This window comes from Theropithecus gelada, chromosome 14, assembly GCF_003255815.1.
Source record: "Theropithecus gelada isolate Dixy chromosome 14, Tgel_1.0, whole genome shotgun sequence".
In the NCBI taxonomy this organism is placed as follows: Eukaryota; Metazoa; Chordata; class Mammalia; order Primates; family Cercopithecidae; genus Theropithecus; species Theropithecus gelada.
In genome coordinates, this window is record NC_037682.1 from 56,453,548 (window position 1) to 56,472,972 (window position 19,425).

Sequence of the window (19,425 nt, forward strand, 5' to 3'; positions counted from 1 at the left end):
AGACTCAGAGAGGTTAAAGCAACCTGCCCAAGATTCCATAGATAATAAATGACAGAATCAGAGTTAACATCAGGCCTGTCTGCATGCTCAGCTTACACTTGTTTACATTTTAAAATCTCTTTTCTTTTCTTTCTTTTTTTTTCCTGTATTGCTCTGTCACTCAGTCTGGAGTGCAGTGATATGATCATAGCTCTCTGTTGTCTTGAACTCCTGGGCTCAAGCAATCCTCCTGCCTCAGCCTCCTGAGTAGCTAGGACTACAGGCACATACCACTGTGCCTAGCTTTATTTATTTATTTATTTATTTAGTTAGTTAGTTAGTTAGTTAGTTATTTAGTTAGTTGAGACAGGGTCTCATTATGTTGCCCAGGCTAGTCTCAAACCCCTGGGCTAAAGCAATCCTCCTGCCTTGGCTTCCAAAATCTTTGAGATTATAGGCACAAGCCACCACACCTGGCCTCTTTTATTAATTATAAAGGTAATGCGTGTCAACTGTAGAAACTTTGGCTTCACCCCTTTGGAGTCAAGGTAGCAAGATAAAAACAGGTGCTATTTTTTCTACAAATATATTTATATAAAGTCCCTGCTGCTTTTGTCACATATGATGCCTAGTTTTTGATACAAGATATATGAACTCTGTATTAGTCCATTCTCATGCTGCTATGAAAAAAATACCCGAGACTGGGTAACTTATAAAGAAAAGAGGTTTATTGACTCTCAGTTCCACATGGCTAGGGAGACCTCAGGAAACTTACAATCATGGTGAAAGGTAGCTCTTCACAGGGCAGCAGGAAAGAGAATGAATACCAGCAGGGAAATGCTTATAAAACCATCAGATTTTGTGAGAACTCACTCACTATCTCAAGAACAACATGTGGGAAACTGCCCCCATGATTCAATTACCTCCTACTGGGTCCCTTCCATGAGGGGATTATGGGGATTACAATTCAAGATGAGATTGAGGGGGGACACAGCCAAACCATATCAAACTGTATTTTCTCTTCCTTTTCTTTTCCCTTGATCACTGGTATGAACAGTATTTCAGAAATAACTAATTAACAAGCTGGCTTTGTGTTGACCTATTAATAAATGAAAGGGTAGACAATTACCTGCAATAACTGAATTGTAGATAACTATAAGGACTCACAGGTCGCATCTTAACTCGTTATCTCATTAATAGGCTCTGTGAGCTAATTTAAAAGGATTTTTTTTTTTTTTTTTTTGAGACAGAGTCTTGCTCTGTCGCCCAGGCTGGAGTGCAGTGGCGCAATCTCGGCTCACTGCAACCTTCACCTCCTAGGTTTAAGCCATGCTCCTGCCTCAGCCTTGCAAGTAGCTGGGATTACATGCACCCGCCACCATGCCTGGCTAATTTTTGTATTTTTAGTAGAGACAGGGTTCACCACGTTGGTCAGGCTGGTCTCGAACTCCTGACCTCATGATCCACCCGCCTCAGTCTCCCAAAGTACTGGGATTACAGGCGTGAGACACCATGCCCAGCCAATATCAATAATCTTATATGATGATTTTAACCATATAGAATCACACTGGCCAAAGTGTGTGTGTGTGAGAGAGAGATTGTGTGTGTGTGTTTGTGTGTGTGTGTGTTTTGATTGCCTATTCTTTTCTCACAGGCTGTAGGCAATAGTTACCAATGTTGCCACAAAAATTTAAAAGATGTTATCTGTTGCCTATTTAGCCCAAATTTGTCAGGAGGATAATTCACCATAATCATGTCAACAATTCTAAGGCAGCAGTTGAAAGTCAGTGTTATACTCTGTGGCTGAAAATGAACTATGAGCAAATCTCACATTGAAAAATCCCACGTGATGAACATTGAGATTCTCAAAAGTGACTGTGATCTGGACTTCATTCAATTTTAAGTACTTTGGTAGTCATGACAATAAAAATCACCTCTACTCCACTTCTCCTTCTCCTCCTCCTGCTTCTCCTCCTCTCATGATAATATAGTTACAATGTCAACAACTATAAGTATAAGGAGAAAGTCCCCCTCCCATCCTTGACTCCCATCTATCCATTCCCATCCGTGCCTTTGGTAACCATCTTCTTTTACTTATGTATCTTTCTAGATATTCTTTATGTATATACAAGTGAATACAAGTATATATTCTTGTTTTTCTTCCTTCTTTACACAAAAAGTAGCAAAATATATGCACTGTTCTGTACTTTTTTTCAATTTAAAACTGTATCTTGGAGATCTTTCCATATTGGAACATATAGAGCACCTTCATTCATTTTTATAGCTACTTAATGTCCTATTTTATGAATGTCATGTAATTTATATTTCTAGTTCCCTAGTCACCTTGATGGCCATTTGAATTGTTTCTAATATTTTGCTACTACAAACAATGCTGTGGTGAATAGCATTGTACATATGTCATTTTGCACATAAGAGTCTATCTGTAGAATAAATTGCCAAAAGTAAAATTCTTGGGTGAAAAGACAAATACTTTTTTTTCTTTTGAGACAGAGTCTCACTCTGTTGCCCCGGCTGGAGTACAGTGGCACAATCTCGACTCACTGCATCCTCCATCTCCCAGGTTCAAGTAATTCTTCTGTCTCAGCCTCCCGAGTAGCTGGGATTACAGGCATGCGCCACCACACCCGGCTAATTTTTGTATTTTTAGTAGAGATGGGGTTTCACCATATTGGTCAGGCTGGTCTCGAACTCCTGAGCTCATGTGATCCACCCACCTCAGCCTCCCAAAGTGCTGGGATTACAGGCGTGAGCCACCGTGCCTGGCCAAAAAGATAAATACTTTTAAAATTTAAATAGATAATTTGAGATTTATCTTCATAGAACTTATGTCAATATACACCCTCACCACCAATTTTTGAAATGCCTGTTTTCCCAGTCTCACTGTGAGAGTGTTATCAAACTTTGGATTTTTGTCAATGTACTAAGTAAGTAAGCATTTCTATCTTAGTGTTTTATTTTGTATTTTATTCATTATGCATGAGGTTAAGAATATTTCCATGTGTTTAAAATTTATTTATATTTCTTGTCTACCCATGTTCTTTGCCTATTTTCTATTGGGTTACTTAGAAGTCTTATTGACTGCTGGTGACTCCTGTTATATGTTAGGGAGATGACTTCTTTGTGATTTGATATGAAAACATTTTCCCTGGTTTAATATTTATTCTTCAACTTTACTTACAGTATTTTTTAAACATGCAGAGTAGTTTTTCATTTTGGTGTAGTTGAACTTCTTGATCTTATATGACTTCTGGATTTTGGGTGATAGAAAGCTTTCCTTACTACAAGATGAAAGTATTTTTCCATTTTTCTTTTAGTATTTGTGAGGTTTTAAAAAAAAAGTTAAATGTTTTACACATTTGAAGTTAACCTAGAGAGCCTTGAAGAGTGGATTCAACTTTACTTTTGTCTAGGTGGCTGCTTATTTGTCCCAGTACTACTTATTTAGTGGTCAGTAATTTCTCCAATGACTTGAGATGTCAACTTTATGATACTGTATCCTTATATGATTTTGAGACTATTTGTGAATGTGATGTTCTACTCCATTAGCCTCTATCTGTCTCCAACTTACAGGCCAGCACTACATTGTTGTGATGACTGAGGCTTCATAACATCCTTTTATATCTAGGAGTGCTGACCCACCTCCCCCTTGCTCCTTGCTCTTCTTTATATTTTTTATTGCTACTCTTGCTTCTTTCTTTTTCTATATGAACTTTTAGACTCAACTTTTTTAGCCAAAAAAGCCTATTTGTATGTTTGTTGGATTACATTAAAATTTTTAAATTAAGTGATGGAGAATTTACAGCTTTATGATGTTGAGGATTTCTATCCAAGAGCATGTTATATTTCCATTTGTTTAAATTTTTTGAGGGGGGTTATATTTAGTAGCATGTTATAAACTTTTCTCACAAGGGCTTTGACTATTTCTTGCTAAGTTTATTGCCAGGTATTGAATTTTTTTTTGTTTGTTTCTAATAGAAATAAGGTCTTTTCTTCCATCACGTTACTTATATTGATAAAACTTGATGTTTGTAAATTAATTTTGTTCCTGACTAATTTTGTTGCATTTTCTTTTTGTTGTAGTAGATTTTTAGCATATTTCCTTGGGGTTTCAAGACATACAATTATATTTCCTGCAATAGTTCCTCTCTTCTAATTTTTATACCACTAGTTTATTTTAATCTAGTTGATTCACCTAACACACCTAGTAAAGTATTAAATAGTGTTGACGTGACCGTCTTTGTTTTGTTGTTTCAGAATTTAATGGAGATGCTTCTAGTGTTTCCCCATTAAGTCTGATGTTGGTATTGGGTCGAGATAATTTTTTTTTCATGCTAAGAAGATATCTTTCCCTATCTCATTGAATGTTTTGATCAAGAATATTGTTTCAAATGCCTTTAGTGTCTATGGAGGTGATCATATGATTTCCCTCTCAAATCTATAATATTCAAATTTATTGTGATTAATTATGTAAGTAGGTTTCATAGTATTAAACCATCCTTGCACCCTGAAATATATCCCACTTGGTTATGATGTTGAAATCTGATTGATAATTCTTTACTGAGGGTTTTTAACTGATGGTCATAAGTGATATTGATCTATAGTTTGCTTTTTTGTGTACAGTATTAAGTTTTGGTATCAGTGGTATACTTGCTTCATATAAAGAATTCGAAAGTTTTTTTCAGTGCTTTGGAACAATTAAAATATTTGGAATATTTGGAATATTTACTTTTTAAAAGTTTGTTCAAATTTCCCTTGTGAAATTGCCTGGGCCTGCTGCTTTTTTCAGGGGTAGACTAACTCTTTGACAATCTTCTCTATCTCTTCCATATAAATTGGCCTCCATCATTTCTTTGTCTTGAGGTCAGTTTTGTGTACATGGCCCTTCTGCTATTTAGGAATCTTGGATTTTTCTTCTTGTAGATGCCTTTATAATTATAACCTTCTATGATGTCCTTTACTCTCCATTTCTTTTTTTTTTTTTTTTTGAGATGGAGTCTTGCTCTGTCACCTAGGCTAGAGTGCAGTGGCACAATCTTGGCTCACTGCAACCTCTGCCTCCTGGGTTCAAGCAATTCTCCTGCCTCAGCCTCCCGAGTAGGTGGGACTACAGGTGTGTGCCACCACGTCCAGCTAATTTTTTTTTGTATTTTTAGTAGAGATGGGGTTTCACCATGTTAGCCAGGATGGTCTTGATCTTCTGACCTCATGATCCGCCTGCCTCTGCCTCCCAAAGTGCTGGGATTACAAGCATAAGCCACCATGCCTGGCCTGCTGTCTGTTTCTTTAGGTAGTATCTATGACTTCCCAGTTACGAGAATAATAAAATGAGCTCAGATTCTAATACTTTATTCTTGAGAACCTGTATCTACTCTTTAAACAAACCTTTTCTGAGTGTCTGCTGTGTTCCAGACCTAGCTGAGCCTGGAAAATGCAGAGGTGAATCACAGACACCACATGCCCCTATGGGGCTCGAAGTCCATAAGCTGGGAAGGCAGCCATGGACATTGACGGCTATGACTATATGTTGGATGCTATGTTTAGGATTTTTGCAGCAGACTGTGGGGACACAGAAGAGAAGTGCCTGCCCCGGGCCAGGAGGGGGTTTGCTAGGAAAGACTCTGGGAAGGTGATACTACAGCAAGTCTCAAAGGATGAGCTGTGGCCAGGAAGAATGTTCGAGGTAGAGGGGCTGGACAAAGGCTTGGCATTGTGGAGCAGTTTGGGAGGGCTGGAAATGGGGTGCACTTATGTGAGAGATGGGGCTTCATAAGTCTTGGATGAAAGACAAGAGGCAGATTATAAAGGCTCTTGATGGCCTGGCGCGATGGCTCACGCCTGTAATCCTGGCACTTTGGGAGGCCAAGACGGGCAGATCCTTTGAGGTCAGGAGTTCGAGACCAGCCTGCCCAACATGGTGAAACCCCATCTCTACTAAAAATACAAAAATTAGCGAAGCATGGTATAGTCCCAGCTACTCGGGAGGCTGAGGCAGGAGAATTGCTTGAACCTGGGAGGCGGAGGTTGCAGTGAGCCACAAGATCGCGCCATTGCACTCCAGCTTGGGCAACAAAAGGGAAAGTCCATCTCAAAAAAAAAAAGGAGGAGGGGTGGGTTCTTGAATGCCATATCCATGAGTGTGGCTGGCTTTAAGAGTGTGCAGCCTGTACAGCCAGACAGATAGGGCCCTGTTCTCAGAAGGGCCCCATGTTTGGTGTTATTCCTTGCTGCTACCATCTTGAAATTTCTAAATTTCATCTTTCAACTTGTGTTTTGTAACTAAAGTCTGGTGGGACAATGGTACATGCACATGAGTAGTGGAGACACACCGGGTGACAGCACTAGCACACATAGGCACAAGCCTGACTGCTGGCTGCACGTGTGTATGTTTCAGGAGAAGTCCACGGCACTGTAGGGCTCCAAACCAGCTAAGCAGGGCCCAGGGCCCGTCACATCAGCTAAGACAGTGGCAGCAGCCACAGTGGCTACAGAAGAAAATGGGTCTCTACATGGAGACAGTACATGGGAAGCTGCTTGCCTGTTCACTCCCAGACTGTGTTCCTTTGATAGCTACACAAATACTAACTCTCTGACCTGAGCACTGGAACAGGAATTGCTAGTACTCACACAGTAAACTTAGTCAGTAAATTATTACAAAATAAAAGCAAACACAAGGATATTGCAATAAAGCATAGCAGCATGTATCAGAATTCTTTGAAGAGTTTAGAATCTCTGGTTTTTATTTATTTTATTTTATTTTTAGAGACAAGGTCTCCCTCTGTCACCAAGGCTGAAGTGCAGTGGCTCAAGCTATCCTGCCACCTTGGTCTCCCAAGTAGCTGAGACTACAGGCATGCACTACCATACCCCCAAAATAATGTTTTTATTCTGTAGAGACAGAGGTCTTGCTATGTTACCCAAGTTAGTCTCAAACTCTGGGGCTCAAGTGATTCTCTTGCCTTGGCTTCCCAAAGTGTTGGGATTATAGGTGTGAGCTACCACGCCCAACCTCTGATTTTTAAAACTGCTGCAACATCACAAAGCAAATATCTGCAGGCTTAGAGACAGAAACCAAATATAAAAATCATTGCATTAGATTGAAAAGAGCCTTGTTTTCATAGGAAGTTTCAGATTAAGCAATCATTAACAAGGAAGACAATTTTAAAATAAATTTTTCCTTGTAATTGAAGATATAGAAATATATACATAAACAGGCCTTCTGAATTATATACAAATCATGAAGCCACTTTCAGCTTCTTATTTAACCTCCACATGTTACAAGAAATGTCAAAGAAAACATTAAAATGATATTGTATAAGTGTACATTAAAATTAAATTCAGATTTACACAAAAATGATTTGTATGAAGAGTTAAATCTTTTTAGAAAAATAATTCCACAAGAATTATCAGTTCTAGATATACTAAAACAGATCCAGTAACAGGTAGATCCAATAACAGATCCACTAGAAATTACATCCCTAGAAAGATCCTTCTGAAAATTAAAAATCATAAAAAATTATCACCTTTAATTTGCCAAGAACAATTGATATCCCTTCAATTATACTGACTAAAAATGAAGATCCTAAAAATATACATTTTGACAACCTTTTTTATTTTTGCAGAAAATGATTTGTGGAAATTATTTTGTGGAAAAATGAGCCAGAAAAATCTTATGATGAATCAAGATACCACAAAAATGGAGCTTTTTTTTTTTTTTTTTCCCCGAGACAAGCTCTTGCTCTGTCCCCCAGGCTGGAATGCAGTAGTGCAATCATAGCTCACTGTTACCATGATTTCCCTGGCTCAAGTGATCCTCCTGCCTCAGCCTTCCAAGTAGCTGGGACTACAGGTGGGTACCACTACACCCAGTTAATTTTATAAATCTTTTGGAGAGAAAAGGTCTCACTGTATTTCCCAGGCTGATCTCAAAATCCTAGGCTCAACTATCCTCCTGCCTTGGCCTCCCAAAGTGCTGGGATTACAGGCGTGAACCACCCCTCTTGGCCTAATGAAGCATTCTTATTTGTTGTATTACATAACATTATGACACCAAAATACTACCTTTTTGCAGTTTGTAAATTTATGTTTTTACTCATGTTACCCCTATTATGTTTTACAAGTACTGTTTTTAAAGGAAAGAACTAATTTTAGTGTTCTTAATAGCATCTTCCCCCTGCATTTTGTTAAGGCACCTTGCATTTTAATTTCGCACTGGGTCCTGCAAAGTATGCAGCTGCTCCTGCCCCTTAGGTTGGTCTACGGTACAGGTAATGTAGGTGAAGGGGCTTTAAGGAGTTTTAAACAGACATTGTCGCATTCATATTTTGGAAGAGGTGTGGAAGATGAACACCCATTATGTCTCACCTTTTTTGGTGGACTGTAAGCTCTGAGAGGGCAGCGTTTGCCTCTAATCTTTGGATCTTCCATAGGGCCTAGCACAATGCCTGGCACATGGTGGGCTGTAGAGCGCACTGGTTAGGCAGGGGGATCGGAAGCCAGGCTTCTTGGCATTGAGTCTTGGTCTGCCACTTACTAACAAATTACCTAACCTCTCTTCCCTTCACTATCCATATCTGTAAAATACAGGCTTCTATTTCACAGAGTTTTTAGGAAGATTAAATAAATACATGTGAAGTATTTAGAATAGTATCTGATATTTAGTATTCATTCAAGTGTTAACTATTATCATTTTAAGTAAATATTTATTGGAAGGATTTTAAAACTTCTGTAAGCAAAAGGGAACGTAGGTGCAGTTTTAGAAGCATTGAAGAAATAGAGGATCCTGGCATGTATGCCAAGATTGTATCAACTTTTGTGACTAAAATAATAATTTATTATTTCAGCCCCTGAGAGGATTCAACCCTACACAATTACCTTTCTCCCACCTTATGGAGAGGATTGCCTAATGGAGGCTTATATAGAACTAAATAGCAGTACTTTTTTGGCTAAAATAATAGAAAACTCAATTCAAAAAACCCACAACGAAATACCACTTCATGTCTGTTAGGATGGCTATTATTGGAAAATTGGCAAATTACAAGTGTTGGTAAGGACGCGGAGAAATTGGAATCCTTATGCCCTGCTGGTGGGAATATGAAATGGTGTAGTTGGTAAGGAAAACGTTATGGTAGTTCCCCCCAAAATTAAAAAGAATTACCATCTGATCCAGCAATTGCATTCCTGGGTATACACTGAAAAAAAATTGAAAGCAGGGACATGGACAGATATTTGTACACCCATATTCATAGCAGCATTATTTACAATAGGCAAAAGGGAGAAGCAACCCAAGTGTCTGTGGACAGATGAATGGATGAACAAAATGTGATATATACATGCAATCAAATATTATTCAGCCTTAAAAAGGAAGGATATTCTGACACATGCTCAACTCAGAAGAACCTTGAAGCCGTTATGCCAAGTTAAATAAGCCAGTCATGAATACTATATTATTCTGCTCATATGAAATTCTTAAAGTAGTCAAATTTATAGGAACAGAAAGTAGAATGGTGGTTGTCAGGTGGAGTGGGATGGGGATTTATTGTTTAATAGGTAGAGTTTCAGTTTTGCAGGATGAAGAAAGTTCTGGGGATGGCTGGGCGTGGTGGCTCACACCTGTAATCCTAACACTTCAGGAGGCCAAGGTGAGCGGATCATCTGAGGTCAGGAGTTTGAAACTAGCCTGGGCAACATGGCAAAACCCTGTCTCTACTGAAAATACAAAAAAAAAAAAAAATTTAGCTGGGCATGGTGGTGGGCGCCTGTAATCACAGCTACTCAGGAGGCTAAGGCAGGAGAATGGCTTGAACCCAGGAGGCGGACCTTGCAGTGCCGAGATCTTGCCACTGCACTCCAGCCTGGGTGACTGAGCAAGACTCAGTCTCAAAAAAAAAAAAAAAAAAAAAGTTCTGGAGATGGATGGCCGCGATGGTTACAAAGCAATGTGAATGTATTTAATGCTAATAAGCTGTGTACTTAAAAATTGTTAAAATGGTAAATTTTGGCCGGGCGCGGTGGCTCAAGCCTGTAATCCCAGCACTTTGGGAGGCTGAGACGGGCGGATCACAAGGTCAGGAGATCCAGACCATCCTGGCTAACCCGGTGAAACCCCGTCTCTACTAAAAAATACAAAAAACTACCCGGGCGTGGTGGCGGGCGCCTGTAGTCCCAGCTACTCGGGAGGCTGAGGCAGGAGAATGGCGTGAACCCGGGAGGCGGAGCTTGCAATGAGCTGACATCTGGCCCCTGCACTCCAGCCTGGGCGACAGAGCAAGACTCCGTCTCAAAAAAAAAAAAGTAAATTTTATGTTATGTATGTTTTACCACAATTTAAAAAATAAAAATAAACCCACCGATACAAACAATAAGGAAGGTATTGGCACATATAACTGGAGGTCCTGAGGTAGGGAGTGTTTCCTGGTTGGCTTCTCAGGGTTTCTCTGTACTTAACCTCTTTTGGGGAAGGGAAGGAGGTATCAAGATGGCTGCCACAGTTTTTCATTCACCACAACCACATCCCAAAGAGGAAAAGAGAGTCTTTCTATTCCAGCCTTCCAAGCAAAGGGCTTGAGAGTCACTCTGATTGGAAAGCCGTCACGTGCTTATCTTTGAACCAATGACTGTTGGAATAATAGGTATTATTGTCTTAAGCCAACTCCAGAGCCTGCAGTTAGAGATGGGACAGTTTCCCTCCTAAGGACACAGGCTGCCTGTGAGAGGGGTGAGTATCTGTTAGGAAGGAGGGAAAGAACAGATGGGGATGGGTAAGCAACCAGAAAGATTTACTACCTCATAGCCAGCTCAGACATATTGAAAAGGTTTTTCTAGGAGTTATGGAAGCCATTCATGGAGGAGAAATTAATGTGTGTGCAAGAGCAGATAGTCTTCCTTTATTTATTAGTTTTTTGTTTGTTTTTTTTGTTTGTTTGAGATGGAGTCGCACTCTGCTGCCTGGGCTGGAGTGCAGTGGCACAATCTCAGCTCACTGCAACCTCCGCCTCCTGAGTTCAAGCAATTCCCCTGCCTCAGCCTCCCGAGTAGCTTGGACTACAAGCACCCACCACTAAGTCCGCTAATTATTATTATTATTATTGTTGTTGTTGTTGTTGTTGTATTTTTAGTAGAGATGGGGTTTTACCATGTTGGCCAGCCTGGTCTTGAACTCCTGACGTTGTGATTCACCTGCCTCGCTCTCCCAAAGTGCCAGGATTACAGGCGTGAGCCACTGCGCCCAGTCAACTCAAATTTTTTCATGCATGCCTCATTGCTTTTTGGGAGGACGTCTCAACAAATGTATTTTTCCTTGGAGTATAGTGATATTTATTAATCAAGATGTTGTTGCATTTTATTTTTTCAAATATTTATTGAGACCAACTTCTTCATGTCTTTCAGGCAAAGGGAACAGTGTCAGCAAAAGAAGAGATGTATAAGGAGAAAAATGATAAACTGCTAGTATGTGAAGTTTGATGTCGCTGGAGCATAGTCTGTGGGTAAAGGAGTGACAGGAAAAAAGGCTGGAAAGATAAAATGGGATCAGATCATAAAGGTCTTGAGCTAGGCAGTGCTTGCTTCAACTTACTGATGTAAAACATACATACAGTCAAGAGCATGAAGTGCATTAAGCTTAAGCCAACATTCCAGCAGATTTTACATATGTATAAACCCATACAATCACCATGCAGATCAAGATCTAGAACATTTCCAGCACTCCAGAATGTTCCTTCACATTCCTTCCCAGATAAACAAAATGTCAATATACATCCCCGGAGGGAACGTAGTAGTAATTCTGACCTCTGTCACTATTAATTAGTTCTGCCTGTTCTCTTTTCTTTTTTTCTCTTTCTCTGAGACAGGGTCTTGCTCTGTTGCCCAGGCTGGAATGCAGTGATGCAATCTCAGCTCACTGCAACCTCTGCCTCGTGGGCTCAAGTGATCCTCCCACCTCAGCCTCTGGAGTAGCTAAGACTACAGGCATGCATCAGCAAACCTGGCTGATTTTTTATTTTTTATTTTTGGAGACGAGGTCTCACTCTGTTGCCCTGGCTGGAGTGCAGTGGCACGATCTTGGGCCACTGCAACCTCTGCCTCTTGGGTTCAAGCTATCCTTCTGCCTCAGCCTCCCAAGTAGCTGGAAATACAGGCTCATGCCACCATGCCTGGCTAATTTTTTGTGTATTTTTAGTACAGACGGGATTTCACCATGTTGGCCAGACTGGTCTCGAACTCCTTACCTCAGGTGATAAGCCCACTTCGGCCTCCCAAAGTGCTGGGATTACAGGTTTGAGCTACCCCACCTGGCCCCTGGCAGATTTGAAAAACATTTTTTGTAGAGATGAGGTCTCACTGTGTTGCCCAGGCTGGTCTTGAATTCTTGAGCTCAAGCGATCCACCCACCTTGGCCTCCCAAAGTGCTGGGGTTACAGGTGTGAGCCACCACACCCAGCAGAACATCATAGAAGTGAATAGAATTGTTATGGGCGGGTCTTTATTTTTAGAGCTCCCAAGACGTGGCGGGCTGCTCCCAAGATGGTAGCAAGTCTTTTGTTCTCTGACCTGGGGTTTTTGGCCTCACAGATTCCAAGGAATGGAACCTTGGGCCATGCAGTGAGTGTTATAGCTCTATTAGAAGCCGTGGGTTATGGAAGAGAACCATGGAACCCAGCAACTAGTGTTCAGCTCCATTAGGACGAACCCTGGGCCCTCAGCCATGCGGGAACAATGGTGTGCCTTTAGCCAGATTGGGAGCGGCAATGGGTGCCTGGCTGGATCAGGAGCGCAGCGGACACCCTGCTGGATCTGGAGGGGTGGAAGTAAGTGGTGGGTCTGCGATGGCGGCAAACAGCAGTGGTGGACAGCAAGCGAAAGCTCAGCTCCAGCTGTAACAAACACGGACCAGAAGAATGTGCAGTTGCAAGATTTAATAGAGTGAAAACAGAGCTCCCATACAATGGGAGGGGACCCAAAGGGGGTTACCGCTCCCTGCTCAAATGCCTGGGTTTATATCCCGATCATTGTCCCTCCCCCTGTGCTCTCAGGAGATATATGATTTGACTATTTCTTTACTTCCGGCTTTTGGCCTGATTTGTATTTTAGTGAGCCCTCTTTACTACCTGACTGGTTGGGTGTGAGCTGAGTTACCAGCCCTGTGTTTAAAGGTGGGTGTGGTCACCTTCCCCAGCTAGGTTTAGGAATTCTTAGTCCGCCTAGGAAATCCGGCTAGTCCTGTCTCTCAAAATGATACAACTTACACCCTTTTTAACCTGGCTTCTTTAGGCCTAATGTTCGTAAGATGCCTCTGTGTGGTTGCCTGTATCAGAGTTTGTTCATTTTGTTGCTTGGTGTAGTATTCCATTGAACAAATATCCCATGATTTGTTCATTATCTAGTTGATGGACATGTGGGTGATTTCCAGTTTAGGGCTAGTGTAAATACAGCCGTTATGAATGTTCTTGTATATGAATTTGGTGGACATGTACACTCATTTCTCTTGGGTATATTCTGCGAAGTGGGCATGCATGATCCATATTAGTGGATACTGCCGAACAGTTCTTCAGAGTGATTGTACCAAGGGAGCTTGGATGTTAGCCTGAGGAAGACTGGGAATGATGTGATGAAACTTATATTTAACTCTGGCAGCCACTGTGTTAGATGTGCTGAATCGGGATGAGATTCTAGACAGAGACCTGTAAGAAATCGCAGACTAGGTGCAACCAGAGTGTCTCCTGGTTGGCTTCTCAGGGTTTCTCTGGACTTATCCTCTTTTGGGCAAGGGAAGGAGGTATTAAGATGGCTGCCACAGTTTCTCATTTACTACAGCCACATTCCAAAGAGGAAAAGAGAGCCTTTCCATTCCAGCCTTTCAAGCAAAGGGCCTGAGATTTGTTCCCATTGGAAAGCCGTCACGTGCTCATCCCTGAACCAATGACTGTTGCAGGGGGAATGGAATGAATGATATCAGTTGTCTTAAGTCAACTCCAGAGCCTGAAGTTAGAGATGGGGAAGCTTCCTTCCTAGGCACACGGGCTGTCTGCAGGAGGGGTGAGTATCTGTTAGGAAGGAGGAAAAAGATAGATACACAGCCCCCAGGGGTGATGAGGGATGGTGAATCCCTAAGCCCAGGCAATGGGCACAGAGGAAGAGAATGGTTTTAAGAGATAGTAAGAAGGCAGAATTTTTGTAATTGTTCAGATGTGCTGGGGAGGGATATCATGGAGTCCCAGATGACCACCAAACCTCTGACTTGGCGTTCACAGGATGGTGGTGCTCTTGTCTAAAGGAGACAGCGCTTGAGAAGGAGCAGGTTTGAGGAAGATGAGCTCCATTTTTTTGTTTGTTTTGGACAGTTGGCAGAGCTAGCTGAGGTTTTATTTTGGGGGAAAAAAAAGCAACAATTGAATTGTTTTGTAGCTGGAAGCATGAGCAAGGGGGGTGCCTCAGGCAGTAAACTCCCTCAGCAGGTGGGCCGAGGGCTAGGGCTGACCCTCAGGTGGGTCTCCTGTTCCTGTGCTCCAATGCACAGTGGCTTCCCCCACAGGCCCTGGGGCAGCTGCAGCAGGGGCAGGCTGGTAGGGGCTGCCGTGGCCATTCACTTGGGCAGGACATCTGAGGACTCGGACACCAGCTTCCCATGTCGTGTTTCCACCTTCTTCACAACCACGGCCCTGGAGGAGCTGGCACGGCTGAAGGAGCTGGAGCCTCCACCAAAGCCAAAGCTGGAGTCCAGGCTGTAGCTGAGGCCAGGGCTTGTGAGGTGCCCATAGGCCGAGCTCAGCCCATCTGAGAAGCCACTGGTGGTCTTCAGATGGATACTCATGTTCTGCATCCCAGACCCCAGCCAGCTCTCCTTGCCCTCCAGAAGCTTCCTGTAGGTGGCGATCTTGATGTCCAGGGCCAGCTTGATGTTCTTCAGCTCCTGGTGCTCCATGGCACAGCTGCCGCACCATGTCCCGCTTGGCCCACTACAGGGCGCCTCTAGCTCAACAGCTTTGTGTTGGCATCCTTAACAGCCAGCTCCCCACACTGCTCAGCATCTGTGATGGCAGCCTCCAGGGAAGCCCTCTGGCCTTTGAGGCCCTCAGTCTCAGCCTGGAGCTGGCTGATGTTCCTGTTAATCTCAGAGAGCTCCATCTTTGCATAATGCAGGTCATTCCCGTGCTTCCCAGCCAGCGTCTGCAGCTCCTCATACTTGATCTGGTGCATGCCCTCAGCCTCAGCCCAGCTGTGGTTGGTGATCTCCTTGTACTGTGCCTTGATCTCAGGGATGATGCTGTCCATGTCCAGGGAGTGGCTGTTGTCCGTGGACAGCACCACGGAAGTGTCCGAGATCTGGGACTGCAGCTCCCGGATCTCCTCTTCATACAGCTGCCTGAGGAAGTCGATCTCGTCAGTCAGCCCTTCCAGGTGAGACTCCAGCTCTACCTTGTTCATGTTAGCTTCAGCCACATCCTTCTCGATGAGGACAAATTCATTCTCCATCTCCGTACTCTTATTGATCTCATCCTCATACTTGTTCTTGAAGTCCTCCACCAGCTCCTGCATGTTGCCAAGCTTCAGCTTCTCCTGGCCCAGAGTGTCCAGCTGCCACCGAAAGTTGTTGATGTGGCTCTCGAACATGCTGTCCATGTTGCTCTGAGCTGTCTTCTGCTGCTGCAGGAGGTTCCACTTGGCCTCCAGCATCTTGTTCTGCTGCTCCAGGGACCGCACCTTCTCGATGAAGGAGGCAAACTTGTTGTAGAGGGTCTTGATCTGCTCCTTCTCCTGGGTGTGCACAGCCTGGATGTTGGGGTTCACCTCCAAGGGGACTCAGCAGGTTCTGGCTAACCATGATGGCTGTGATGACCCCCATACCACTGGCCCCACCAAAGCGTCCACCCAGACCCGTGGAGGTGCCCAGGCCACCCTGGAAGCTGCTGCTGCTGCCTACTCAGGAGAAGCTCCAGGAGCTGACACGGGCACTGGGCCCGCTCATGTAGGAGTGGCTGCTTAAGGCCTAGGGGCCAGAGGTGGACACCTTGTAGGACTTCTGGGTCACTCTGATAGACATGGTGGAGGCAGGAGTGGAGGCAGGTGGCCTGAACCAGGCAGAGATTCGAGAAGGAGCAGAGAAGCTGCTTCTAGGTCGTGAGCTTCCTTTTGAACATGATGAATTGGAGGGATCTAGGGGAGATCAAGGTGGTATCTAGTAGGCAACTGGATACATGGGATTGAACCAAGGGGATAAATCCAGGCTGGAGATTGATGTTATGGAATCAAGGAAATGAGCAAACCATCCAGGGAGAGGATGTAGAAAGAGGATTCCTAGAAGATGGTGGAGAAGGCATTTCCTGAGAGGTAGGAGGAAAACCAGGAGTTTGCCTGCCACATTGACAACCAAGGGTAGGGAGAGTTTCCACCAGGGAGAAGCAGTCCACATTTCAGAGGCTGCTGGGGGGCACTGAATGGTGTCCCGTGAGTGCAGAGTGGCACCTACTTATGTGTAGTTCAGGGGTACACACAGCCGGCCACTACCAGGCTTTCTTCCGCCTCCTCAGAGGCCCACACCAGTGAGACTGGGCTGGCTGGGCTGCCTCTCCGCACCCTTGAGACCTGGTTCATGGTCTCTCAGCCTGTGGAAAGGAGACAGGGAGAGGAAGAGGGAGCTTTAGCCTCAGTCCAGGAATGGTGTCTGAGGCCTTTCTGAGAAGTTTGTGGGGCCCTCAGCTGGCCAATAGAGGGCAGCCTACAGCCAGAGTAGAGCCAACCAAGTCCCTCCTGACACCAAAAACACTGACATTTGGACACAGTTTTCCCCTGGAGCCTTCCCCCTATGGAAATTCCCAGTTGTAAGCCATATTGACTTTAATCTCAAGTGTCAGAAAGGTTGCCCAGGAGTCTCGGAGCCAACAGCTGAAAGCATGTTTGTAAGGATGTCAGGGCAAACAAAATAGGATACAGAACATTTTTTGAGATCTGTGCCAGTGGTGGACTTTTCTGGAAAACATGACAAAAGCTGACCCTCTTAGGCAAAAAGGCGCTGAGTCTTATCAGTATTAATTTGTGTCCTTACTGAAAGATCAAGTTAGGGAAAGGTAAAGGGGAAGAACAGCACATGTGTGATTTCTTCACCAGGCACAAGGGCACTGTAGGAGGCTCCCCCCAGAGTTTAATGGACAGCTTTATGTATTTATATGCTTTGGCTGGAGCTAAAGAGGTCTGTGCCACACAATGGGCAGTTTCTAGTTGGATTTTAAAAGAAATAACTTTGATCATTTCAAAAGCAATGAAGCCTGATGCAGCGGAGAGAAAAGAAGGCAGTAATTTATGGCTACCATTAAGGACACAAAGACAAAGGCAGAGAGAACGTTTCACTAACTGCAGATTTACAAATGTGTAAAAACCACCCTTATGACCAGAAATAGCTGAGTGTCTCTCTCAGCACCAAACAAAAGGGAGTGGGAGGGAGGTGCAGACAGAAAGAGGGATGCAACCTGCCTGTCTTCACTGAAAAGGTCAAAAGAAAAACAACTACAGAAAAGTTGTTTTCTCAGATAGCTCCATCAAGCAGCTGCACTAGCCACAGCCCAAAGAGGCGGGCTTAGCCTGGGCCCCGTGGGCGTGTTCAGGGGCCGGGGTGGCAAACGATGGGTGCTGAGGGTGCAGAGGCTGGGAGCTCTGGGCTGTGGATAGGCCCCAGGAAGACACAAGTGTTTTTGTGTATGAGCTAGGTGGGGATTTTTTGGTGACATCTATTTTTTTTTCTGCTCTCCAAAGGAATGGTGTGTGTGTGCGCGCGCGCGTGCATATATACATATGTGTATGTATATATTCACAGGAGAAAATTGAATAAATACGAAGAAGCTCAGCGAAGAACTTTACTATCCCTGAGTGTGATGTTTAGTTGCCTCTCGAAATTGTTACTATATTTGTTCCTGGAGTGATATTGAGTGTACTGGGCTCCAGCCTTCCGTGGCGTGGGTGATATGAGAAGACCCTGTGTGTACCTGTTCCCTTGCAAGGACTGTCTTGCATGGAGGGCCAGGTGTCAGGCACTGCCTGTATTTGCAACTGGCCAGACCTGATGTTTATGAGTTCAGGTGATCATAAATGCCACCTGTACTCCGGGCAAAGTCGGAGCTGTCTGTTGTCCCTGGTGGCTCACCTTTGATCTCTAGCCCCCTTCCCCTTAGGCTGCCCTGAGAGATACATAAGTAGCTTGCAGGGATTCTAGGCCCAGCGTGCCCCACAGTAGGACAAGTGGACCAGTGCCCTCCGGGCTGTGGAATGTAGGATCCGAGAGGGCCTGGGGTTTGGGCAGTGTGGAGAAGGGTGCAGAGGGTATGCTGGGGTGGGCAGAGAAGCCAGGGTCACCTTCTCCATTCAAACAGCTGTTTTCCCGAATTGGAAGTCACCCCCACTCCCTTCCACTCCCACCTCCCACATGGAAAGCCCCAAGATAGCTTTGGGGTTTGGGGACTGTACTGAACACTTTCTGGGCGCCCTCCGCCCGAATATTTCAATCTAGAAAGGTGGTTTGTCCTCACAAGAAGGCCTGGGTCGAGCTGTAGGACACTGGAACAGGCGGGGCACGGAGGGCTCCGAGCGCTGGAGCGGAGCGGGGCTGCGGGGGGCAGCGGTCTGGGGGCCTGGGCTGCGCGGGGCGCAGGGCACGGTGCTGCCGACCCTGCCTGGCTGACAGCAGCACTCGGGCCACCGGGGCCGCGCCCCCTCCGCCCGGGGCCGGGGAGGGGTCGGGAGGAGGCCGGGCGGGGCGGCACTGCCCCCGCCTGCGCCTCTCGCCCCGGCCCTGGAAGGACCGTGTGAAAATGAGGCCGGGGCTCGGGGGGCGGGCGGGGCCGGGCAGGGGGTGGCGGCGGCAGCGGGCTGGGCGCCCGCACACACCTCCCCGCGCCGCCGCCGCCGCCGCCGCCACCACCGCCCGCACTCCGCCGCCTCTGCCCGCAGCCGCTGAGCCATCCATGGGGGTCGCGGGCTGTAACCGTCCCGGGGTGGCCCGGGCGGTGTTGCTGCTGCTGCTGCCACCACTGCTGCTGGCGGGGGCCGTCCCGCCGGGCGGGCGCAGTGCCGCTGGGCCGCCGGAGGGTGAGTGTCCGGCCGTGGGGGGCGCACCTGGCACAGTGGGCAGGGCCGGGTAGGGTGTCTAGGTCCCCGGCGGGGCCAGAGCCGGGCGTGCGGGGCCCGAGGGTGGCGGCTGCAGCTCCGCGGGGGTCTCCGCTCCCCCGGGGACCTCACCCGCCGGCCTGGCCAAGGCGCCACGACCGCTGGGGCCCTGAGTCCTGCGGCCCGGCCTCGGATCCGGAGCTGCTGACAGTTCCCGCCCGGTCCGGACGCCTCCAGAGCGCCTGCTAGTCAGACCGTCACCGGCGAGCAGGCAGGAGGGTGCTGACCCGGGCCTCCGGGTCCCGCGCCTCAGTGTAGGCGGGGAAACTGAGGGCC

General features: G+C 45.5%; 1 protein-coding gene and 1 pseudogene across 4 annotated transcripts in view; one reads left to right on the plus strand and one right to left on the minus strand.

The window, feature by feature from the left end:
* Nucleotides 1–14,345: 14,345 nt before the first annotated feature.
* Nucleotides 14,346–16,075, minus strand: LOC112606784 (annotated as a pseudogene).
* Nucleotides 16,076–18,862: 2,787 nt separating this feature from the next.
* Nucleotides 18,863–19,425, plus strand: part of SCUBE2 (signal peptide, CUB domain and EGF like domain containing 2) — a 73,918-nt gene continuing 73,355 nt past the window's right edge. For all 4 annotated transcript variants that reach the window (XM_025357201.1, XM_025357200.1, XM_025357203.1 and 1 more), the window contains exon 1: nucleotides 18,863–19,071. In XM_025357201.1, coding sequence (XP_025212986.1) covers nucleotides 18,948–19,071 — 124 coding nt within the window. In that variant the 5' untranslated portion in view covers nucleotides 18,863–18,947. The remainder of the gene's footprint in view (nucleotides 19,072–19,425) is intronic.